The sequence below is a fragment of the Passer domesticus genome, chromosome 2 (genome assembly GCF_036417665.1).
Source record: "Passer domesticus isolate bPasDom1 chromosome 2, bPasDom1.hap1, whole genome shotgun sequence".
Taxonomy (NCBI): domain Eukaryota; kingdom Metazoa; phylum Chordata; class Aves; order Passeriformes; family Passeridae; genus Passer; species Passer domesticus.
The window spans coordinates 14658442-14685129 of NC_087475.1; the positions used below are offsets into that span (position 1 = coordinate 14658442).

Sequence of the window (26688 nt, forward strand, 5' to 3'; positions counted from 1 at the left end):
TAAAGAGGGAAGGTGTAAGTAAGAAGAAAAGAATTTACTTCCATCTTGAATTATGTATAAAGTAATTTAATGAAGCCAAGTTGCAGAATTGGCTGATTTGTGTGCTGGCTGATATAAATCCAGGCACAAATAATGGAGAATGGATACTGAAATATCCTTGAAATTAGGCTCTATAAAAAGGCCTTTTTATTTACTTCTTTTTCTCCTTTGGAAAAAAGTAATTTTTTTCTCTACTGTATTTAAATGCAAAAATGTGTGTTCAGTGGTCCTGATACATTTACTTTGCTTTCATTGATGTCAGTTCCTGAGGAGGGGAATATGAATTTTGAACCTATTTTGAACTTTGGTACTGTTGGTAATTTACTGAAGAAGGGGAACTGTTAAAAAGCTTTCATCTTCCATTATTATGGGCCCTTGAAGCCAGAAGTCTTCACAGCAGCATGATGAGAATGTCAGAAGGAATCTGTCCTTTAGTCCTCTCCCTGGATAAATAGCTGTGGTGCATAGGAAAATGCAATCTGAAGAATGGCTGAGGAAATGAAAAAGCAAACAAGCAGGAGCTTTAGTTTTGAGGAGGAATGGTGCTTGGAACACTTAAGGATCTGCAACAGGAAAAATAAATAAGGCTAATAAGTGGCAAGATTATGCATCAGCATTCAATTGAAAACAAAGTTGAAGTTCAATAAATGTAATCCTAATATGTCAATAAGAACAAATACTTGGGACTTAGTTGTAGCTGGGTTCAATAGTAGAATTTCAGCTTTGAACTAGAAGGTCAATTATCAATACCAAGCACATGTAAATGAAGTATTTTTTTCTTAGGAAAAATTACCAGTGCCTTATTGCTGTGAGGTACATTATTTAGTCTTCCCACCTGAAGACCAGGCCAGAGTAGCTAGAACCAGGCCAATATTTCTAATGGGCAGAAACATTTATTGTCACTCGTGGAGTTTTATCTTCACACTTTTATTCTTACAGAGAAAAGTAAGTGAAACACAATTTCCCCATATGAGGCGGTGTTTCTGATGGAGTAAAGTGAGGAAACAGTGCAGGAAGCTTCAAGTGACTGTGAGACAAGTAAAACATTTAACATTGTCTGCAAATTTAGGTTAAAAGATTGGTGCATAGTGATGTGGACAGGTTGGGACAAAATGGAGTGCATGCTGTGTTGAAAGTAAAAAATGCAGTGAGAACACTGCCAACTTATGTTAACTAGATACAACATATATTACTGGATGTGTTTTGTCCTTCCTTTCCTTCATCCCAGCCCTGTGTCTGTTAGAAGCCTCTGGTGCCTGAAAGCCTTTGGTCTATGTGCAGAATCCCAGAAGGAAGAAGTAGTTTTAAAGCTCTCCAGTTGGAAAAAGTTTCAGGTCTGTGATGGAAATGCAGGGTGATGTAATACCTGGTGAGTTCAGACCTAGTTCAACACCTTCCATCCTGGGAAACACAAGGACAGTGGCGTTTCCCCTGAGTGTGTCAGGAGGGCCCTGTAAGCAAGACAGCAGCAGCAGGAATGTGCTTTGGGATGCAATTGCAAAAGAAAATCTCTTTGTAATTCTGCCATGTGCTGTCATTTTGCATGTGTTAGGGATGTCTCTTTCTGTTCTACATCTTTCCCCTCTCTTTTGCACACAAGCCCAGGATTAGCCAGCTGCCCTGACTGACAGGGTATTTCCTCTATTGAGTTACAGCCATGCTAACAGCAGGTCTGAGATCTGAGCACCAACCTTGGCAGCTGCTTGGGAATACGAACAGAAGAAAAGTTTGGGGATTCTTTCTCAGGTCAAATTAATTTCCAAGAAGTTGCTATGAATCCATTTACACCTACTTTATAGATATGCATTTCACCATTTGTATTTTTGAAATATTGACAGTGAAGTTTTGGCCAGGGAAGGATCTGTGAACATAGTTTGGCATTCCATGAATGTGTCATAACTATTATTCTGTAAGAGGCCTGTATTTAAGCCTGGTAATTGCGCAGATGCTAAAGGCCACAATAGCTGAAACACTAAATTTCTGCCATTATTTTGAACTGACTGACTAGATAAATAATGTGGAATGTTTCTACTCCAGAATTAGATGTCTTCCAGGTCTACAGACAGTTTTGTCAAATAGTGCATCAACATTTCTTCCATAAAGAGTCATAAAAGTGATGGCAGTGATATGTAAAATAATTTTTTCTTCTTGTAGCCATTCCTGTAATTAAAATTAAAATTTTAATTTTAAAATTTTAAAATTAAACTCAGAGTTCTTGTAAAAATTTAACTTACAGCCAGCCAGTTACAATAAGTTAAAAAAGGCTGGAAAGGATAAAAAAAATTATTTATAGCTTCCCCTTTAAATGACTACATAGAAATCTGTGTTTCTAGAGGTAAAGCTGTTTATTTCTGTGGTGTGTGAGCTTTAGCTGACATATGTGGGACAGGCATGTGAATGCTTGCACAGCCATTGGTTGTGACACCATTGCAGAGACAAAATAATCCAGTGACAGCTAGGTATCTGGAAACAAGAGTCTCAAAGATGAGGCTTTGATACCAGTGACAGAAGGATGTCAATGGATTCTAAGTAGTCCCACAAGACTTGTCAGATGTGCCACATTAAAATTAAAATTTAGTGAATGAGGATAAAACTTTAATGTAGCTTCAATGGCCTGACCTAGATAAAGTTGTTAATTTTTCATTTATAACTGGGTAGAGAATTTTAATCTGCATGAAAAAGAGAAATTTTTCCATTTGTGTGAAAATAAGCATCTTCTTTAAACACCGATAATCCTATCTCTCATAACGTAAGAGTGGCACCCAATTTATTACACCTCAACACCGAGCTCAAAATTTGACATATCCTCTGGACTCTCCCATTCTAAACTGGGTTGTTTGCTCTCTCTTTCTCTGCACAAAACTGATTGTGGATAGATGTTCTTCAGGATGCCTAACAACTACTGTGATTCTTGGTCTTAAATGGGGTTCTTGCTTGCTTATATGAACACTCAAGTTTCCCTCAAGCTCTTGCCTCTCTTCTGCTGTTGTCTTCTCCAATATCACCTTGCTAGGAGCTCCCACCCATTACCTGCAGATATCCCATGACCTAATTAAAGGCCTGCCAATTACACACCAAGCATTCCAGGTTTTGCAAAATCCCACAAGCCTCCGCCGAATGTGATGGATTCTGTTCCAGCAGTGTCCTCTAGATGAGAGGGAGGCTCTCGTGGTTTCCTGGCAGAGCAGAGCCGGGCTGGGTCCCACAGGCTGCGCAAAGCCGCAGGCAGCGTGTCCGTGTCCGCAGGCAGCGCTGCCGCGCCCTGCCCGGAGCTGCCCGGAGCTCCTGGAGAACTGGGCTGGACACACGGGGTGGCAGGAATGGGACAGCTAAAGTGCTGCATTGCCCTCTAGTGACAGGCTCCTAATTAGCTGGTTTCCACCTCACCTTTCCAAGTTGTGCCAGATGTTGCCTCCAGTGGATTTCTACACTTCCGGGCCAGGGGTAGCACAGCAGTGCAGAGTAAAGACCTGGCTCTGGAAATGGACTCTGGGAGTCCCTAAGGTGAGGTTTGGTTGTGTAGAGACACTGAAAAAAACCTCTGGCTGATCTTTAGTTTTGCATTATTGGTTTCCAGACCAAAGAACCATTGATTTCCTACCTGCCAACATCACACATTCAGACTGCCAGGAAGAAGGGGATTTGCCTCATCCGTGCCCATCCTGCTATTGATGCATATTTTTGAAAGGAAAAGTGAGCTTCCAGTTAATGCCCAACCAACAGCAGCTACAATTCTCACCTGCAGAATTATAGATAAGAACTGAAAATATTTTCAGGTTTTGGTGGTACGGCAAATAACATTATAACATTTATTTTTGCTAATAAAAATTGAGGCAGCTGGATCAGAGATCACTAGCAATATGAAAACATCTAGTAGCAAGAAGGGATTTATAGTTTCACATATAGAGGAAAAAAGCAATTTAAAAAGGCCATCAAGCCAATTTTTTTACGAAATCAGTGAGATTACATTAAAAAAATAGCTTGTTTTCTGCTTACTTTCATAATGTCTTTGAATTGGGACATTTCTTGGCAGCTTCTTAAGCTATATGATATAATTCCAGACAATTAGACAGCAGGTCAAAGAAAAGAGATTGATTTTATGATGATTTTTTGAAGGTTATACATCTATTTTTGTTCCAAACTGGCACAAAGTCACAGTGTTATAATTCTGTTAGGTGATAATGTTTGAATCAAAATGTCAGTTTTCAAACTTAGAAAGGAAGTGTTTTGATTCCTTTTTCTCTTCCTTATTTTCCTTTTGAAATTGTCATGCACCCTCTTTAAAATGTCATTTAAATAAATGCTTCTCTGTAAAACATTTCAGACTTACCAAAAAATAGTCTGGTTGACTTTAATCTACATGACTATTTCTCTGTTCAGAAGTCCTGTTAAAGAAAATACTCATTTTGTAATTACTGTTTACATTTTCTGCTTTATGGCTAGTTTCTTTCTCTCATTCTTTCCTGATTTGTGCCTGAAGTTTCAAAAATGGAGTCCTCCACACTTGGGAAGAACACAAAAACAATTAAATCATAGTCCCATTACAGTCAGTGGCAAATAAATGAGTCTTTGGATCACAAATTTCAGCCATAATGGTACCCCAAAGGTCATTAAATCTTCTGTCCATTATTTGGATTTGAGTGATGCTATCCTGAATCCATCCTGCAGGTTATTTTCCCATACCTTCTCTTATGGTATAGCAGCTCAAACAGACCTTGTTTCTTTCTTAACAATTAACTACTTTCCAGTGTGCCAAGCTGAACCCTCTTTCAGACGAGCTACCTGGGGGAAGGACCTCTACCAAAGAATAAAATTTTTGGTTTATCCATCCTTCCAGTATCAAAACTGAAAGAGGAGCTTTTTGAGTTACCCTGCTTATGACTGAGATGGAAAAGAGTGAATGTGACAAACTCAGGATATCAACCAATTCAGTTGCACAAAAAAAGCCAGAAAAGAGTGATACTCATGTGCCAGCTGTGCCTTTAACCTTTGGCTTTGGCTGTCCTTTCTAGTTTTACTGTTGCAGAAAGCACTCCTCTAAGCATTTGGAGGTGATGCTCAATTGTTTCAGGCCAAAGTTATGGGAAACCAAGTGGTTTTATGTTTTAGTTATAAAGACACAGAATTTTAAAGGTGTTTCTGTTGCTTGTGTATTTCTTTTGGTCATTATTTTCCTAAGTTTAAAACAATGCATTTAATTGGATGAAATAATTATTCAGTCCAGATTTGTGTGTGACATATTCTTTACATGTCTGTGATATGTTAAAGATAAATAGAAAAGTACCTGAGGCTGGGAAAATTCTTCTAGAACAAGACTATTTTCAGCAGGCTTCAGTTTTTCCTTGAAGACTATTGGGACTCTGAGACCATTTAGCCTGTGTTCACACTTAGCCCCATTTGAAACACTTGTTTTAAACAACTGGCATTATTTTTCCAATAATTTCTTTACTCTGTTGCTCTTTACCTGTATGCTATGGTTCTCTATTGACAGTGCTGAAAAACAGTCAAAAATCTCTTTTTCTAATATCAATCTCTACACACTCAGACAAACTACTGCTTAAATTTCTCTGTGGTTGAGTTCTTCTTTTAATGTGCAAGGATTAAGCTTTGTAAAGTCAAAATCAGGAAGAGGAAGAGCTTGCCACACGTGTTGGCTGTGGATATTGCCATATCAGTGATGAGTGTGTATAGTATATTTGCATCAGACCATCCCCTTCACAACACCCCAAGGAAAGGGGGCAGTGTGTTAAAGCTCATAATGACTGAGAGAGTTTGGGTTGATCCATCTAGAGAAAAGAAGGCTCCATGGACAAGGGGCAATGGTTTTAAACTGAAAGAGGGTTTAGATTAGATATTAGGAAGAAATTATTTACTGTGAGTGAGCTAAGACATTGCCCATATTGCAGTGCCCATATAAGTGCCCAAGCCCTGGCGATGTTCAAGGTTAGGTTGGATGGCATTCTGATAAACCTAGTCTAGTGGCAGGTGTCCCTGTCCATGGCAGGGAGATTGGAATTAGGTGATGTTTAAGGTGCCTTTCAACCCAAACTGTTCTATGATTCTGTCATAAAGCATGCCCACCTTGCACTGCTGGGTAGTGAACATGTTATGCTGAGGCTGAGTGACTGACTTTCCATTACAAGCAGGAGCAGGTAGTTTAAAGCTAACTCAGACTTGCTCACAGTTCAGTGAAAAACCTAGAGACTGAAAAGGAGTCTCCCTAGGGAGACTAGTCAGAAAAATGGAAAAGTGTGTGAGGAGCTGCAATCCTGATGCCTACACAATATAGGTTAATAAAATATATCTTACCACTTATCCTACACAAGTTGTTAGCACCATCACCTGTACTAACTTCTGTGTGGAGTAAATAGTCAAGTCCTTATTGTGTTTTCATTTGGTCCTTATTGAGGCCTTTAAAGCTTTGTTCAACTCTAAGGGTGGGGTAAGCCAAGTCTAAGCTCTCCCTGTTTCCAACCAAGCACTTCTTTTTTTCCTCCATCAGTGCAAAACCTGAGCTTATTAGGAAGGTCTCTCTTGCAGCAGTGTCTGAATGTACAAATTTGCTCACGATCACAGCTGGAGTGGCTTAGAGTGGAGACAGGTCATGCTGGGATCTTTCACTTTGGCACCAATTAAATTCTTCTATGAAAGCAGAGGAGGAAGTATGAGTTTGCGTTTTAAAGTCAATAGAAGCTGCAGAGCACAGAGCAACTTGTCTTTTCCTATGCTGCTCTTTGTAGATAAAATATTGTTAAGAAGTGAAACTCATGCCTAGCCCTAGGGCTTAGTTGCCTATCTGCACTGTCAAATCTGTCCAACTAGGACAAAAACATCTGAAAATAAGGCCTAAGAATATTTTGAAGAATGTGCTGTCAGGGTAAGCCATGGCAAGTCTTAGTTATGATCAAACTGGAATATTTTAATATACAATGTTTTAAAAAGTAAAACAAGGTGTACTTTGTGGGCTTTTTAAACCTTGCTCTTTAAGGTGATTCAAAGACCATACTGGACCTCAGTGAGTCTTGGCATTATGACCCTTGAAACTTTCAAAAAATGTTAGAAATGCAATGATGCAGAAATACTAATGAGTTGGTGGTGAACTTTCTCAAGAATTTGTCGATTCAGCCATACACTTTCTCATGGCTTTCATAGCTTTAATTATAAAACAGCTAATCTGTTAATTTTTTTACTCAGAGTTAATGCTGAATCCTGATTTGTAATTTCCATTCTCTTTGCTCACAAACACAGGCAAATTTTGCCTGCTTTGGCTGTGGTTGTGCTTTGAATTCTTAGGTTCATTCCAAACCTCAAGAAAAGCTAATAATTCAAAGATATTCTATCTTAAGTTCAAAACAAGAAGCCCATACATTCAGATGTAAAATAAAAACTTAAGTGTTTTTGCATGACTGAGAATTTGCAATGAAATCACAATAGCTACCACTTAATTTTCTGCATTGACGTGGAAAACGGATTTTTAAAATAATGGTGCTACCAAATTAGTGACTAGTTTCAGATCAAGAGAAGGAATCTGACTGTTTATCTGGTTGTTTCACAGAACTTGGCCTAATTTGCTTTTAACAGGTAGAAAATAATTGCTTTAATGGCAAGTACAGAGAGTGCAACATATAGTCAAGTGGCATTTTGCCTGGATTAGATTTCGCTTAGTTCAGACTTTTTCTGCCCCAGAGTATGAATGTGAAGTGTGAGCTCACATGTTCACATGGATATTTACATCACCTGAAGTCAGAATTAGTGGATATTTGCTCTAGAAGTATTTGCTCACAACGGAGAATTGACTGAACAATGTATGACTCATTTGATCAATGATAGCCAATACAACTAAAACAATAAATACTGAGCACTTCGTAGAATAGCTTGTGATGCATCTGGAGATAATTTCCCTCCTAAGTAATTGTCTGGGTAATTGTATTGCATAATTGTTTTGGATAATTATCTGAGTAATGAACATATTTAGAGAAATTGTGGTTTTCTCTTACAATATAATGAACATAAAAGTTACCAATTAATATGATAATCTATTGGTTTTGGTCAGTGGGTAATTTATTTTAAATTACAGTGGAGGAAAAGAATGCTAATTCTCTTTTTGAATTAAACTGCAGTAGCAAATTTGGTGCACAAGCACTCACATTTGAACCATACTGCCCTGTAGTCTTGTTTTCTTTACCATTTAATTCTCCATGGAAGAGTTTAAAGAAAATGGACAGTTGTGCTTTATGGTTAGAAGGCAGTACAATCTCTGCAGTCATGTCAGCTTTATAGAGTCATGTGCTCAGCAGAGGTCCAGACTTTGTGTTTTGTCTCTCCTTTGTGTGAGGATTTTGATTTTGCTGTAATTGTTTTGGAATTAGATTGTGCTGTGGAATGAGTCATCTCCACAGACCATAGACCATGGGTGTCTTTGCAGTTTCTTTCTCAAATAATAGCTGCACTGTTTGCTTTTTTAGTTTGTATTGATTATTACTGTGAGGTGACAAGAGGTAAAGTAGCTTGTGGTGCTGCTGCCAGTTATCCTGGAGTAGCAGAGGGAAAGCTGGAAGCCCCTGCTCTCAGATATACCAAGGTCCCCCCAAAGCTCTCCTTAATCAAGTTTACTGGGTTAAAATTGAATTCAGCAGAAGCTCAGCTGGGTAAAAATAAACACAGGAAGAAGCCATAGGTCTGACTTTGTAAAAGCCTTCCAAGTTTAGTCTAAAACCTCATATAAAAATGAATGTACAAGAAGCATGAAGGAAAATAGCTGGGAAAGTGTCCTGGTTTTGCACAGCTTTAAAAACATGGTGTCTTATCTAATTCTCCAATTTACTGGCAGTGGGGAGACTTCTCTGCTGTGGTTCAGCTGAAGTGGGTTACTCTTCTGGCATTACAAAGGCTGCTGATGCATTGAAGGGAAAACTCTGCCCTCCTCTGGGAGCTGCCTGGGGCTGACACCCCTTTGCTGAGTGTTGCCCTCCATCAGCAGAAGCTCCTGGTGCTGTGACAGCTGGTGGCTCACGGAAATATCTGCCTTGGAGTGCAAATGATCAGGATACATCCTGCCTTGGCTCTGAGGGGTGGGAGAAGGGAGCACATCTGCCTCCCTCCGCCCAGGACTGCTGCCTGCCTGGCTCAGAAGGGACTGATGCTGGGAGAATGTTGCACCCCCTGGATGCTGCGTCCTGCATGGAATGTGCCATGCTTCTGTTCCATGAGCACAGTGCTGTGTTTTGCCACCTTACAGTGTCCCTGAGGTCCCCTGTGGCTGCATGGCACAGGGATGTTCCAGAGTGCAGGCACAACACGAGTTAGATGAGTGTATGTGTACCTGGGGATTTTGCATTTTTGGATGGTAATTGTTTCTTGGCTTAGTTCGATAAATTAGAAAAGGCAATCTTATGGCACTGTGTATGCTGAAGGGATAAATACAACCATTTTCCCAGTAATATGAATAACTAAATTACTATTGCCACATATTTATTTACTGTTCTTTATGCTCTCTGAACAGCTAAAGTTTTCCTGAAGAAAAGGTTTTATCAGAGAAGGTAATCTAAGCACTGAGAGAAGTAATTACATTCTTCTGTGTTACTGCTAAGCTAAGCAGGTTTTAATTGTATTTGATTCTTTTAAATTTGCAATGAATTGAGACTATTGATTCCCTCTTTTTTAAGTATGTATTTGTATGTGGGTACTTTTGTATCACCTGGTAGAAGTTTAGTTTCTACACAAGCTAAAATCAACCTGTGAATTCATGGAAGTTTAATACATTGACAATTTAATTCAGTTAATATGCACTCAGAGTTCCTTGTTCCTTTGATCCCTGCTGGCATCCTCTATTTCTAATAGTAGGGGAGTTGAGTGAGCTATTGATGAATGATGGGCACAGTGGGACAGCTGAGGATTTCTATATCAAATCCCTACTCTAGTTTCTGGCTCAGTTCTTAACAGGGTTGTTGCACATCTCAGAAACAGAATGCAATTTTGAACCAATGGAGGCCTGTTAATGCTTGATCCTCAGAAAAAAGTTGTGGAAACACAACTACCAGAATGAAAATCAAAGGAGTAAAGTACCAAAGAGCTTTCTAGTGCATATTTTAGAGAAAAATATGAGTACCCAGGGATGTGAAGGAGGAAAGCTGAGAGAAATGTAATGTGTCCACGTAATGCCTATTTACAAATATCTAACATTCACATAATGTTACTAGGGAACTATAACTGAAATATACTACCCTCTGTAATATTGCTTTGGACAGTGCTTCAAGGTACTGGGGAAAACATAAATAGTTATTGGATGGAAGGGCTAGGGACCAGTGTTCTGACCTTTCTTCTGAAAGCAGAGCTATCCCTGGGAGCAATCACACCTGCACACCAGGTATCTCAGAATCATACAGTCACAGTCATAGGGCTTTTAAGAGGGCTTCAGAGCCCAGCTGGAGGAAGCCATTTGAGCTTTTTCAGAGCTTCTTTCACCTCAGAGAAGTTTTATGAGGCAGAGAATAAACTAATGTCTTTTGAATTCCAGCACTGTGTTGTGGATAATGAGGATCCTGACTGCTTGATAGCTGTTTCAGAGGGAGCCAGTGTCTCTGGAAATGCTACAGTGACTACTAAAAGCTGGTGGTTACTGAGAGGATTGAGAGGCTTTGACAAAAGAAGCTTTCTTTAAGTTCCAAGGAACTGATACTGAATTCCCAGAGATGCCAGCTCCTTCTTCTTTTTCCCTTGAGAAATCATATGCTTGACCCTTCCCCTTCTTGTAAAAAGTACACAAAAATAATTGGATTGACAATGTGGTATTCCTTCCTTCCTGTGCTGATAGGATAACACAAAACCCTCAGAAGCATTCTGATAACATTCAGTAAAGCTAATTTAATAGTAATTGAATTCTTGAAAGTTCTCATTAGGATTCTAAAAGCAAGAATCTGTGTAATATAAGCATGGTCAGCATCACAGAGGAGCATGGGGAACAGATGCTGAGGCTGCCTGTTCTTCATACAAGCAAGACTACTTATTTTGCTTCTTAGACTTAATGCAAATATGTTTGGAAGTGTTGTACTGGGGAAAGAAGAGGGAGAGAGAAAAAAAATCTTCATATTGTTTTTCTTTGCCAGAAACCTAATGGTGTGTGTGCAGCTGTATATATGCTTAGTATATACTAGGCCTGATCAAAAAGTATTGTACTCCCTCTAGCTTTAATTCAGCTGCTTTGTGTTGTGCTGCTGGTATTGTTCCAGTTCATCATATGCTTAGATGACTCATAGTGAATGCATTGTGGTATTTACCATAATGTTTTCCTCTTTTTAAATTAGTCTGCAGTGTATGATGTGAAATACAATTCACAATTAGCATTTCAGCACTATTAAATCCAGCTTGAAGTGTTTTGATGGAAACAGAAATCTGTTTTATTTTTCAAATTTCCCTGAACAAAGCAAGTGTATCAATTGCTAATAGTGTGCATTATACAGAATTAACTGGTGCCTTTCAAATAAAATAATATTTAAGGATTGCTTTTTCATAAGCCACTGGGAGTCAAAGTACCCAGTCGCACATCTTCCAACAGTATTTAGTTTTAGCAGGTTTGATATGCTTTTGGGTTATCCCCATCATTTCTGTTGGAAATGTCTGCTCATAACCTACAGGAATCTGACAACAGAAAACTAAGTGGGCTGGCTGAGGTGGTGCAGGATTGTTTTGGTGAGATAGTCTGAGCTGTTGTCATCTCCGTGTTGATTGTGAACCCCTTCCATGTTTGGCACTTAAAGGGAGAGGCAAGGCCTTAAGGGCAGAAATCCCAGCTGCAAAAGCTGAAGAGAAGCTCATAGGACATTTTCATATTCTAAATGGATGCAAACCATGTTGAAACAAAAGGAGACATGGCTCTGAAAAACTGCTACAAGTAGAAGAAAAGGAGGAGATGCATGGGACAGAAAAAACCCTCGAAAGGTGAAGTAGAGAAGGGGTTCAGGTGAAACAATGAGAAGGAAGAAGAGAGCAATGATCTAATTGACCATCCCTCAAAAACAACATGGAAGTCAGATGGGGGAGCACTGGGGGTAATGGAATGAAGGACAGAGTTCAGCAGGACATTGCTGCCCTCATTAGCACCCCCACGTGCAGTGTGTGATGCAGCGTGAGCAGCAGCGCTGCCGGGGCTGTCTGACAGTCACATGTGCTGTATAGGGAGTCTCTCTCCCATCTAACACTGACTGTGCATACACAGTAGGTGTGATGCCTTGTGCAAGTTTTGGACCAGCCAAGCCTATGTTTATCTTCTTGTGGAATTTGCAAAGTATTAAATCCCAGTATATTTTTTTGTCATCTGCAGAGCAAAAATACGAAGTGTAACAGGCAGACTGCAGGCTATTCAGTTGAGCTGTGTCTGCCATCTGGACTAGGGGTTCTTGCTTCAAGCCAAGATCCCTCTACCTGTGACATTTCTGACAGTTTCAATCAAGCAGTGCTTAAAACCATGCTGATCGAGTTTTCACAGCTTCCAGAAAAAATTATTCTATTGGTTTAACCAATATAAAAAAAACTTCTCAAAGCTCTTTGCTACAATCTAGACTTTTCATATTTCTTGTGATTCACAAAGAACATATTTTCTTTTGTGCCTTGCAAGCTCTCTTCCCCAAAGAAAACAATTCCAAATTTGAATTTTTTTTTCCAGAGATCAAATCTCTTTCACTTTATTCAGCATTCCCCTTTGTGTCCTCTTTTGATTGCCTGCATCCTTCTTGAAAGGATACGCAACACCTGACACATCAGATCTGCTGAGACTGAGACTCCGGGGCTGGTGAAGAAAGTAGGAAAGAGGATTATTTTGTACCACTTAGAGATTAAACTCCTGTTTGTATAAGGAGTATAAGCTCCTAGAATAAGGAGCATTAATTTCCACAGCAGTAGATCAGTGCTGAGTCATTTTCTGTTTGCCTCCTCCAGATCTTTCCAGCATGGCTGCTGCCATGGTCAGTTGTTTCCCATGTTGTATTTGTGTACACTAATCTAGAGCTAGAATTTACACTTAGTGGATTGCATTTTTCGAGACCGTTTCTCCATTTTGTCAAGAACATCTTGCATTTAATGTCTCCCAGTATTTTCAGTCCTGCACATCCCATTATCTAACAAACCATGACCTCTGTTATGCTTGGGTTATCAAGAAAGTGTTAAGTGTACGAGGCTTCATTATTACTGACCACTGAGTAACCCTACTAGAAAACTAATTCACTTGCTCTGAGACCTCTCTGAACCTAAGTGGAGAGAGAAGATTCACTTTTGATCCTAATTAAAGCAATAGTGTAATTGCATGCAAGAAAAACTGTAAGAAAGAGGGAGAGAAGAAAAAACTGAAAATTATTGTCTGAGTGGTAAGATGCAGTAGTATGTGCTTTCCAGTAGTTTTAGCAACAAAATAGCTCATGATTATCTTCTATATTTTCTTTTTTCCTTTGTTTATTTTATATTTCCTTTTTTCAATTTGCTTTTAATTTTTCCTTTTCACTTTGACTATAATGTTGTATGTTTCCTATCAAACAATCCAGTCAGAAGAAAGTGACAGACATGAATTCCAAAACTAGCAAAATCTTTCCCAGCTCTAACTTTGGACTAATAATTGACAAGCCCTGAATGGAATCCTGAAATCTTCAAATCATAGACTCAAAAATTGGTTCCAACCCCCTGCGCTGGGCACTTTCCACTAGGCCAGGTTGCTCAGGGCCCCATCCAGCCTAGCCTTGGACACTTTCAGGGATGGGGCATCCACAACTTCTCTGGGCAACCTGTGCCAGTGTCTTAGCACCCTGATGCTGAAGATTTGTTTCCTAATGTCTAACCTGGACCTGCTCTCTTTCAGTTTAAAACCACTCCCCCTTGTCCTATCCCTACCTGTGCCTGTGAAAAGTCCCTCTCTGGCTCTCTTGTAGCCCCTCTAGATAGCCCTCCCTTTAGGAAAGTGCCACTGGAGCCTTTTCTTCTCTAGGCTGAACAACCCCAGCTCCCTCAGCCTGTCTTCTGATCATCTTCTTGGCCCTCCTCTGGACTTTCTCCAACAGCTCCACATCCTTCTGATGTTGGGGCCTCTAGAGCTGGATACACCAGGTGGGTCTCACCAGAGTGGAGCAGAGGAGCAGAGCCCCTTCTCTGGCCCTGCTGCCCACGGGGCTTTGGATGTAGCCCAGGACACTGTTGACCTTCTGGGCTGTGAGTGCACGTTGACGCCTCACATGCAGCTTCTCACCCACCAACACCCTCAAGTCCTTCTCCCCCAGGCTGTTCTCAAGCCATTCTCTTCCCAGCCTGTGTTTGTGCTTGGGATTGTCCTGACCCAGGTGCATGACCTTGCACTTGGCCTTGCTGAACTTCATTGCTCTGCAGAGGTTCACATGGGCCCATCTTTAAAGCCTGTAAAGTCCCTCTGGATGGCATCCCTTCCCTACAGCATCTTGACCACCACACAGCTTGGGATTGTTGGCAGGCTTGCTGAGGTCACATTCAACCCCACCGTCCATGTTACTGATGAAGATGTTGGTGCTGATCCCAATACTGTCTCTTGAAGGACACCACTTGTCACTGGTCTCCCCTTGAACATCCAGCCATTCACACAACTCTTTGAGTGTCATCATTCAGCAAATTTCTTATCCATTGAGTGGTCCATTATCATGATAGTTTTTGCAGATTGGGAATAAGTTTCTGCAAAGTAGTTTTTGATGTCCTGCAACCAGATAAATTCAGTGACAGAGTTAATTTCATCCATTTATGAGATTGACTTGGAGCCTGAATTCAGTAGAAAGACAACACAATAAATGAATTGCCACAATTATGGCAGTTAAAACCCTATGATAACTCAAACATAAAGTCTCAAAAGCAGATACCACATCCCTGAAGCACTGAAAACATCAAGTGGCTCAGAAAACAGATAATAAATTAAAATTAATGTAATTGAAGAAATGGGTATAGTAAATAGTATCTTGAGAAAGAATAAATTTTCTTTATCTTCGTTGTATGACACAGATCCAAATGTGCTGCAGTTCAGAGCATCTTTGAGCTATTTAGGCTCCATACTTGATTTTGTTTTATATTCAACCCTCTTAGAGGATTCTTGGAGTGTGCTTAATGTATTATGGATATTTTCTACATAATGGATAAAGCCTGTGTTTAGTGTGCTGTGGGCTAAGAACCTCCAACAATCTGGCCAAGGAAAGAATTTGCCATTTTTGTTTGATAGTTGTACAATCTGATAGAATGAGAGGCATATACAAACTCAGCTTAAGAAAAAATTATTATTAGTAGTAGCAAATACCAAGTTACTAGTAGCATAAATAGAATGAGGTAGTTCTCTAGGTCTCAAAAATAGAAATATGTCAACAAATTGAGAAGCAAACAACCAGCAAACTTGCATTACTGTTTCAGTCACCTTGTTATTCCACCCTTACTGTTCTTCTGGTAATGTCCTGTAGCTTTTCTTCCTTGTCATTGTCCTGAAGAGTCAGATAGTTTTTAGTGCAGGATCTCTTTAATATATTCTAAGGCTTCAGAAATCAGGTGCTTTAGTCCATGCTAATAATTTGGCCTCCATTTATCAGTGTGGAGTGAGAGCAGCACCTCTGCAGAGCAATTTTAGGGCATATAAGATTAGTGAATTGCTGCCTGGAGTTGTGTGTGGCTTTCCCATCCCCTTTTCCAGGTTAAGGGAGTCTGAGTGCATGCCTCTGATCTCACCTCATCCTGCAAGCTGTTCACCTTTCTCTGTTTAGTAGCACTCAGCATTCATGTCAGCTGATTCTGAGATCCTTTTTGGTTTTAAAGCTTGCTAAATGACTGCACTGGCTTCATGCTGAAGAGTGGGGTGAAAAAAAAAAAAAAAAAAAAAGAAACTATACTCCAGAGTAGTAAACAATATATATATATAAAGTAAGAGTAGAAAGACCAAAGAATAAAATGTATTCCCTCAGCTCTGAGGCAGCATTTCATTTGAGGCATTAATTTTCCAGAATTATCTGAGCTGATACTTACACTGTCATTTGCAAAATGGCTTTGCTATTACAGTAATTTCAGTGGAGAGAGGCATTAGTCTGTCTTATAATCTTCATACTCTGTATGTGTGAGCATTACAGAGCACGTAGGTGAACAGGGGAGCTATTAAATATTCTTTCTGATATAAATCAAATAAAAATTAAAACCTGAGGTAAGAGTTTTTCTTTGCTTGAGAACTCCAGGTCCCTGGGGCTGAGTGCCTCCAGTTATATTTTCTTTTGCTGGAACTTGGCTTGGGAAAATTTTTTCTTTCACCTTAGCATTTTTTGGCTCCTAGAGAAAAGGAGGCATCCTACTACCCAGTAGGCAAAAAGCATGTTTTCTATCCAACCTCTAAACCAGTGAGGCTGTCAGGGTTTGGGTTTGTCCCACAGCTGCAAAAGAAAAATTTGCTTGTAGCAAATCCTTTGGAGTGACCCTCCTTTCGCCCCTCTGCTCCTGCAAAACCCTCAGTCCATTCTCTTTGGCTTCCTCACCTGTGATCACCTTTATCAAGATCACCTTTACTAAACCACTTACTGTGTTTCAGCTATGACTTCTCCAGGCAACATTTTATGACAGTCTGAAGTACAACCATTTCGTTCATTTTACTGGATTGTAATTTTTAATGTTGGGTGGCTAAATGCACATAATTCAGCACATTATAAATATTCTAATTTTGAGATTAATCAGCTTCATGGCTCATATTTTTTAGATCTCTTCTTAGTGTTTGAGCTAATTTTTCACATACGAATAAAAGCTAAGTGCATGGTCTTCATGATTTGAGCCATTGCTTGTTTTAATCTCTTGCTGAAAATGTTTTTTTTTTTCCATTTTTTGCTGCTTGATACAAAACTGAGTGTAATTAGGGACTCTGCAGCATTTTAGTTCCCCAAACTGATTTCTGAATAAAGACTTGTCTGCAAGATATAAAATACCTTGGTTGGTTTTTTTCCTATTTTGCCTGGTTTGTAGTGATTACACTTAAAGTCTTGGTGCATACTCTGACTTTTTCCTTCCCATAATGTATTTCTGCAATAGCCTCTAAGAGCATCATTTTTGTTTACATTGTAGCGTATTTGTGTGAATGTTTCTTCAGTGCTTCCACTTCCCAATGATTTCTTAAGTGCCTTCCTTTTCTGTGTCTGCTGCCCTGGACATTTAATGCTCTTCATTCTGTAATGTTATCTGCTTACTGGTGATCAGTGTATACAGTGTGCAGGACTCATAATTTGCACTCAATTTCTGGCTTGTCTCTAGTATCTACACTTCTAACTGTCTGTCAGCTCAAACAAGTTGGTTTTCACCTAAGTGGATTTTGGCTTGATTTGGTTCTGTTAAAATTCACGGCCATTTAAATGTTGTACTATGGACTGATAATATGGGTACATTATTTTCTCAGTTTTAAAAGTAGAAACTGAAGAGGTTTCCAAAATACAAGTTTCCCATTGGAAAAATAATTTTTATTTATAAATAGTAAAATTTTTTGTGAGGCTTCACTTTCCATAAAATCTAATTAAGGATAAATTATGAAAATTTAATTTTCAGTCTTATCCATAATAAATTTCTGTGTTTTCTTATTTCAAAATACTTCTTATTTTTCAACCTATAGTTTGAGCATAACATTAAATCAAAATCAGGACAAAAATACTTAATTTGAAATGGAATGTATTAATTTATCCAGTTATTTTCCTTACAAATAAAATTCAGCTTTTCCTTTTGTTCCTATCATAATGAAAACAAATCTGGTGTTCAGAAAGTCTGTGTTCAGATCAGCATGCACTGATTTTTTTTTTGCCTAGCATCATAGGTTAATTTTATCTGTCGTGCTATATCAAGTAGATTCAACATTGAAATGGTCACTGGATATATATGTATTGTATATATATGCCAGCATTTGGAAAGAGAGAGATTCTGCCCAAAGCTGTAGTCTTTTCTGGGTTGGTGCCTCCAGACTTTGTGGTTAACCATGTGCCTCAAGTGTATTGGAAGTAACTTTCATGGGTTTTTTCTGCTCATTATGTTCAATCTTTGGTGTATTTTATTTTCATAGTTTACATAGATGCATTAAAGACTTGATTCAACTTTCTGTTATTTTTCTGTGATGGAAAGCAGTTGAAAAGTGATTGCACCAAATTTCCATTTGGATTATTAGTGATCTCCTCAGTGAAAAAGAAATTAACATGGAAGGAGATATGTGATGATAATTAGAGAAAGTAATGTGTAGCTGGACAAAAACCAATGATTTTTTTGAGACATAATTAAAAATTGCAGTATTTGGAAGGTCTAAAAATGGAATAAAAAGGGGATCCATTTAGTGCAGTTAGATGATTGTGATTTCCATTCATAGTAATTCAAGGCCTGGCCCATTGAAACTACTTTTTAAATTTTGTTTCATGACACTATGGGATATATTTTGACACATCAAAAAGAAACTGATGCTCCTAGTGATGTATTGCCTTATGTTTGTCTTCATAGTTTTCTGTCTTTTCAGTTTTACGTACCCACTTGAAATTGACATCTTCACTTTTATGTAAGTCTTGCTTTTACTGAAAGATTCATAACTTCCAGTGGAAAGCAGGAATCTAGTTCTGGCCAAAATAAAGCTTGTAATACTAGGAAGTCAGAAATCAGTCAATGCAATGAATGCAGATGACTATGAATCTAATAAAGGAAAAATTATAAGCCCTTCACTGGAAAGGTGTGAACCTACCTTTGAGAAAAGATTAAGAAAAGTGCCCTTGAAAGAATAGTCCTTTGTGGTAAGCTCTGAACCAGAAGATGCATAGTAGCTTTTGTTTTCAATAAGTTTGTTTGGGGATTTTCCATAGCTAGGCAAATTGAAAACTCTCATTCCATGAGTCTAAGGCATTGAATTATCAAAGATTCTGCTAAAGTTCATTCTTACAAAACACTGTCTATAAAGATGAAATCACTTAATTTTTATAGGCTATTTCCCACTGATTTTAGCATGAATGTTCTTAGACTGATGCCTGGAAAATGAATGTGTCAGGCTGAAACAAGAATATTAATCTTCAGCTTTTGCTTTCTCTCTCTGTTATTTCCTGTGCTGGTGCCCTTTGGTGAAGAGATCTGGGAACACGTTCTTTTCCACCTGATTTTTTCTCATTAATATCTTGGGTTGTGAAAGCTAGTAATTTCCAGAGTGCATGGTTTTGAAAAACAGAATGGCATTGGGACAAGTGGAAGCCTTTGGTAATGAAGTATCCAGAGAACTCTGACCACACTGCAATTGCATAGCTATGGAAATTGCTGATTGACAGAAAAATAATACATGCTAAAGGAGAGTCTGGTCTTCAAAGATAATTATGTTTACTCAGATAAACACAATTTTCAGAATCAAGATCAAGTAAAAACTTTTAATTTTGAACATTTATTATGCAGATATTTTTATGGTTATTATTTCACTATATATATTCTTAAACAGTTGGTATCTTTACATTTCTGTCATCCTTTTTTGTTTCCATGCTTAAACATTTAATTCAGATGCTGTATCATAAATTTAAAAAAATTTGCCATTGTTCTAACATGAATCATATTTCATGGGATAGAATAACTATGACTTAACTGGAAAATGAGGAATAAGACAGTCTTTTGAAAACAAAACTGCCTCTTTGCAACCTGCACTATTAAAACCAATTCTCAGGATGTAATGTTATGACTTTTTGCTTAGATTCCTTTCAAAATGGAGAAATCCATCAGATTCTGTGCAGAAATCCACCCACTACAGTACTTGTTGATTCAATGGTGCCATTTGCCTATTTTACCAATCAGGAGCATAGGATGGCATTTTTCTTCTGAGGAAGTATAGATATTTTCCCCTGTTTAATATTATCCTTATCCTAATATCATTAGACATCTCTGTGAGGTTCTCAAAATCCTTTTGTCATGTCCTCACTGGTCACGTTGAAATTTTAGCAGTCCATAATTTCTCTGAGTCCACTGGCTCAATACCAACATAAAATCTCAAGTCAGTTCCTGCTTCCTGACTCAGTGTTTGTCTGAATTCCTTGCCAAATTTTTCCAAGATCAGAGCATGGGAAAGATACACACCTGAAAAAGACTGTTCTTTAACATGTTTTTTCCCTAAATTTTGAAATTCAGAATTACAAAAAGAATTTCAGATATTCCTTTAAATAGCATTAGCATCTAACAAGGAAACAACCAGCATCCTGTGAAAGGATGAAGGAAATTTATTACATTTACATGGTCATTCACAATATTACCTCAGGAATTTTGAACAATAAAATTGCAAAGAATGTTTAGTTAGAGATGCAGTCCCACAGGGAATATTTCAAAGGGACGTACAAAGCAATACTATGTAAAAATTTAAATTACAAGGTTTCTTTTGTTTGTTTCCTTTTTCATTCTTAAAGAAGTGAGAAAGTCTTTGAAATCTTATGCTTCATTTTAATTTAATTCACTAGAGCATTGGCAGAGATCAACAACTGCAAGGCCAGCCTAAGCCTTTGATTAGAGGAAGGTGTGAGTTTTTTCTGCTATAACACCACTGTGTATTGTGCAAGAAACTATAGGGCTTGAAGAAAAAAATGAAGAATTTTGGAAGAAAAATCCCTGTTTTTAAACTTGAGCTAAAAATTGTGATGCCTGGTTAACTTTCTACTCATACAATCTGCCCTGATGCATCTCTGGTGATGCAGGGCATTTGGTGGCAATGACTTGTCTGTTTATCCCAGACTCATGGTGGACCTCATGCTGATAAAACAGAGCACCTGTGGTGATTACAAAACTAGCAAGAGTGGAAAATACATGGGAATGTGGTTTGAGACAAACCACAGACTCTGTAAGGCTGACAAATAGGACACTGCAGATAAGATAAAAATTGTACTGTGTAAATGTGTGCCCATTCAAATGCTTTCAGACTTTAACAAAGTATTGAATTCGGTTTAATCTAGATTATATTTTGCTAATTATACAGACACACAGAGATACACATGCATATATATATATATATATATATATATATATATTCACACACACATATATGTATATATACACCTAAGACTTTCTCAGCTTTCCTGAAAGCTGAGTCTAGTTCTAATGAGATTTAGCTTGTCTTATTTACAGGAGCTGCACTTCTGGTTGAACTGGGTGCAAACATTTTTTCTGGAATAAAATAGTTTTCCTTGTAATTCTGCAACAATTTTCCATTAGATAGAGATCCCTTTCTTGACTGTTTCCCCCTCTCATGTGTTGTTATTTATGAGTACTGCAGTGCATGAATATTTTACATTTTCCTGTTTCTGATTGTATTGTTCTTTCCTTATTGTTAACCAGAATTTACTATTAGGAACTGACAGGAGAAATTTTTGATGCCATTGTTAATACAATATTGAGAGGCTGAAGATCTGCTGATCGCTATCAAAACCTCTTATAAATTCTTTTCTTTTTCAAATTCACTTCCTCTTCTTGGCCAATTTGCCGTCCAGTGAACCAACTTTTCAGTTATTTCATATTTCTGCACTTTAACCTTTGATGAAGTACTTGGCTTAATGCTTTTTGAAGATGTAATTCATTCTATTTTTGCTGAATCCTGGAGGATTGAAAATTCTGCAGAGCAAGTCAGGCTGTTTTTAACTTTTTGATAGTTTTTATTTTTATTTATACAGAGTTGCTTTTCTCAACAACAAATAAATTAAAGACTTATGTATATATCACTAACAAAATTTAATTAAGTGTTGTGATTAATTCCTGGGCCAATAAAACTTCCTGAAGACAAAAAAAAAAAAAGGAAAAAAAGCTCAAACTGTGTATATCTTCTGCAGAAAAAGAAGGGCAAGAACACAGCCAGGGTGCAGAGGAGGGCGCAGCTGGGATTTGCTGGGGAGGCAGCGTGATGGCAGCCAAGGCTGTGGGTTCCTGGTGCCAGCCCTGGGCTCTGGGCTTTTGGCCTCTGGCTGCTGCCACCATCCCAATGTTCAGTGGTGCAGTGGCCATGGGCACAGCCCCCCAGGAGCTGCCTGCCTGTTGCAGTGCAAGTTCACAGCCTGTTGGCTTCCTGGTGGGTGGTGGCAACTTCCAGCACTGTGATTCCTAGTGGCAGGGAGACAGAGCAAGGACTCATAGCACAGCTGGTGGATTTGAAGGTAGATTTTCTGTGGTAGGCTCTCCTTGTGGCTGTGGAAGACTGCAGAATCCTTTTGGAGGGCAGATCTGGTTCTGCTGCCTCTTCCTGCCCCATCTGGTGCTAAAACAGCTCAAGGCAATAGCACAGAGCTAAGAAGAAGGGGAAGCTGATGGGTTTCGGGGGAAGGTGTGCTTGTCCCTGACCTCTGTTACAGAGCTCTGGGACATAGAGAGCTCAATGATAGTCACAGCTTTTAAGTTACCTTTCACACACTTAAAATCACTCTAATCTAAAACTGATATTATTTATAAATGAATATCTTTGATCCTGAAGGTACCTGAGGCCCATCCTGCCTGTTCCCCCAAATGCCAGGTGTCAGTTCCACAGACTAATGGCCAGGCAGGAGGGAGAGCTGCTGAAGAAGGGTGATGTGACAAGGCTGGGCTATGCTCCCAAAAGTCTGGAGTTGGTAGAAGTGTCCATCATGAGTGCAGGTGCTTCTGTCCAACCCTGACCACACAAGAGTTGCACTGGACTAACAAATCACTTTGCATTCTTTATGCTAATCCCATCTTTCATGCTGCAGCTGCACAACTTGGCCTAATGGGACTTGTGGGAACTGAACTGCAACCCACATCAGCCCTTCCTGAGAACACTGCTTTGGTCTGAGCTTGTATGTTTTAAACTGGGTCCTTGCTCTTGAAACCCAGGTGACTTCAGGATATATGTTCAAGGATTTTGGGAATGATTTGTTTTTCTTTCTGGAATCAAACTATTTTCCGCTTTCCCTGAAAGTATCCTTCAACTCTTCTGGTGATGGATCATGGACATAGTGGCTTTCAAAGCTCTTATTGGAAGCTTGTGTACTGTCTCACATCCCAAGACAGAATTAGAGGGATCCCAGCAGAGAGAGGGCTCCTGGAAGGAATGGGCAGGAGACAGAGAACAGAAAAATGATACTGAGTAATGTAATAACTATATTTTAAGGGGATGGTTTATAGGACATGAAATTTTGCTGAATCTCATATAACAAAAGGATTGTAAAAAGAAATTATAAATCACTATGTTTTCTTTATTTGCTGTTGGTCCCCCTGGCTTTTGTTGAAAGTAAATATTCATAGTTAATTTGGGTACTGGCCAAAACAATATCTTACTGCAAAGCATCATTCTTATTATAAATTTTAGAGTATTTATGAAAATGAATCAATTAGTGAGCTGGAAGAATTGAATTTCAAATGTGAAAAGAGCCTGTGTTAGTATAGCCATACACAGAAATTATGTGCACTCTGCCATAAATTATGCAGGCATTTAGTGCTGAAATGCTGAAATAAACTTCATTGCATCAGGAAGATTTCGATGGCCTTTCACAATGGAATGCTTTGAAAGATGGCTAATAACTCAGACCTATTCTGTGGAAAACATGGCTAGAAAGAAATGTATAAATGTCCTAAAATGAAGCTTTTGTCACTATTTTGCTATCATTAAAAAAGCTCAAAGTTTACTATAAGAAGACCTAGGAAGGTAAATTTTCACCCCCAAAAAGGCCTCTCTTGATAGGCAAACAGATCAACCTAATACTTTTCAAATTCCATGAAGTAATGATGGATTTTAGACATCATTATTCTAGAGAGGTCTATTTAATTCTGTTTTCAGTGAAAATGTTCTGTAGTCAGTAATCCCTTGCAGTACTGACTCACCAGCAGTGATCTTAATTCCCCCATGCATTTGTCCATTTTCCATCTTCACCCATCTTCAAAATGAAGAGACAGCTCAATAAAAAAAACAAAAAAAACAAAACCAGTTTCCTGAACAAATTTTCATCTCTTCAAAAAAGAAAAAAAAGGCTCTTTTTTTTTCCTTGGGTTGATACAGAAGAACATCCCATATCACATAGCTGAAAATTAATGTGCTGATATATGCAGAAGAGGGAGTGCGTTTTTGACAGGTTGTGTTTCAGTCAAGAGAAGTAGGCAGCAGTATATAGAGCGGAAAGCAGCAGCGTAGGAAACCATGGTGATCTCTTAGGGTGATGTCCCTTGCCATCCCAGCTATCTCAGCATTTAATCTGTCATGGTTCATAAAGCAACATTTTAAAACCAGCAAGGTATCTTCCCACCATTGTTCCCACTGACAGCTCTCCTGGAACCTCCCAGCTCAACTGTTGGAAACCTTTTTCTAACTTCAGGCCTGAATACATTAAAGAACATAACGTAATGTAAGGAAATAAAAAATGACTGTTCCTGATCCGCCTAGAGCTCTTTCCAAACAAGTGGTGCATTTCTGCCGCAGAGTCAGGCTCTTCTGCAGGAGCACTCAAGCAAAGAAGCAAAACATTTCCTTGGTGTATTCTCCCCATTCTTTTTGCCCCCAGAGAAAGATACTGGTTTGGGCAGAGACACCCTTCAGACTGAATACAGCCTGTGGTCCATTATTTAGCTGATACAGTCCTGTGTAATTGCTGTGGAAGAAACTTCTTCTCAGACTATACCATGTAGCCCTTCCTTTCCCAGAGGCCGAGTGGTGTTTTTCTTGCTGACACTGAGTTCTATCTCATTTCTAGGGGAGTACCACTGAGACTTCTAGCCATTCACATAAGGGAATCTTAGACATGAATTTTGCAAAGTTCTGAATTTATCTCACTGTATTGTTGCCTCTTGTCTTTCTAAACAGGATTCCACTTTTTATGCCACACTGTGAGGCTAATTATTCTCAATTTATTTGCAGAGCCCTGCATTTGCCATCTATTATTCCTGAAATATAAAATGATCTAAATTCTTTTATATCTGGCTGCACTACCTAATTATTCCTCATTTGTTTTTATTCTCTTCCAATTTAGTATCATCTGCAAAGTTGGAAATCATGTTTTCATATCATAATTAGACCTCTAAGAACCTTAGAAAGCTGCTTGGTGAATAAGCATGCAAAGGGCTTTTTTCTCCCCTTCTCCTATTTTAATTTTAATGGAGATTTAAAGTGAGACAATAAATTAGAAATGCATGAAATTATGAGCTAAAACATTTCAGTTGTTTGCCTGTAGGCCATAATGTTGCAACAAACAGAAGTGATATGAAGAAGTAGTTATGATAAGAAAGTTGGTTAGGAATAACTGATAGGGATGTAGAAGATGAGCTGACGTAGCCCAGCTGCATTAGAAGATGCACTTGTTTGGACAGTGTATTGATGGTGTCAGGAGCCTAAAAGTTCCTGTTTTGCCCCAGCTACATGAAGCCAATGTGTAGAGCAGTCAATTAGGAGCTGTGACTTTGATGCAGAATTTTCTACCTTAAGAAAGTAGTTTTCTACCTCCAACATAAAGATTATCTGACTTTTAACATATGGCTTATAGTATTTCCTGCACCTTAGAGATAACAGAGAAGATATTAGCACTGGTATGACAGAAGAGGGCTTCTTGTGTTGCTTAGCACAATGTAGCAGCAACCAACCAATCGGATGTTTTCTAAAGGAAGAAAGGCAGAGCAACTCAGTAGCCCTTTTTCAGTCATCTATATCTGGAACTCTCTATCAGACAGAGAATGAACACCATTTAGTATTGGTCTTTTCTTTGTCTCCCTTTTGCTCAAGTTCTCCCTTTTGCTCAAGTTGTAGCAGTTGAACGCATTGTTTCAGGAGTTACAGACCTGCTGGCAATTCAAACCAAATCCCTTTCAATCCAAACCATTCCATGATTCTGGCTTTTTTTTTTTTTCAAAGGTATAGAAACAGAACGAGAGACTCACTGCCTTACAAACAAGCAAACAAAAAGACAAAGCAGGTAGAAGATCTCTCTCCACTGCCCCTACTTCAGTCTGTGTTCTTCTGAACAAGACTAATGTTGGGATCTGCAGCCCACTCAGAAGAGGAGCAAATCTGATGGACCAAGCAGTACAGGATTAGCTCTGAAGACACAGACCCTGTTCAGACCCTGAATTTCTCTTCATATCCAGGTGGAAGAGATGATCTGCACTATAAGCACATAACCATCCTCAGCTGATCTCCAGCAGGAAATCACAGAGTGTTTCTCTGCAAGTTCAGTCAGGTGCAGACTGCATTTGTGATGGTAAGTTTGTGTTGGCTGTGATACCCTCCTCTTTCCAGTTCAGACAGTGCTTAGAACAGACAAGCTGCGTTAAATTTCTCCCTCATGTTCCATGCCTTGGCTTCATCGTGAGAAATCATAAAATTAAGGGACAGGCTACAGGATATCGGTCATGGCTTGATGTTGGATGATTTGTTGCTCTTGAAAAGCCTGTCATGAAGAGCAAAGCTTATTGTGCAAGGACACTTCCATTGGCAGTGGGTGCAACAAAGGATTTTGTGAATGAGACTGGGAAGGCCAGGACACTTGTGGAATCCATCTGGTGATCCAAACATCTGTGGGCCTGATTCTGACTTCCCCAATGGTGTCAGTCAAGACTAGCCCCTTCAGAACAATTGCACTAGTGACAGTATTGACACGTATATGACACAAGAGATCAGGGACATGTCAGATATGCCAGAAGGACATGTTATTTATTGCTGTCTGTCGATTCTTTTGGCCC

The 26688-nt window shown here is 38.9% G+C and overlaps 1 protein-coding gene across 50 annotated transcripts in view; it reads left to right on the forward strand.

Moving 5' to 3' along the window:
* LOC135293390 (collagen alpha-1(I) chain-like) overlaps nucleotides 1-26688 on the forward strand; it is a 406941-nt gene that overhangs the window by 99911 nt on the left and 280342 nt on the right. For 32 of the 50 annotated variants that reach the window (XR_010355487.1, XR_010355494.1, XR_010355486.1 and 29 more), the window contains one exon: nucleotides 25862-26207. The exons of 9 other annotated variants lie outside the window; for them this stretch is intronic. Coding sequence is in view for 1 of the 41 variants with exons in the window: in XM_064407473.1 (XP_064263543.1) it covers nucleotides 25862-25922; nucleotides 26095-26127 (94 nt within the window). In the remaining 40 variants the exon portion in view is untranslated. The remainder of the gene's footprint in view (nucleotides 1-25861; nucleotides 26208-26688) is intronic. 9 more of the 50 variants (XR_010355510.1, XR_010355505.1, XR_010355499.1 and 6 more) reach the window with 2 other exon arrangements.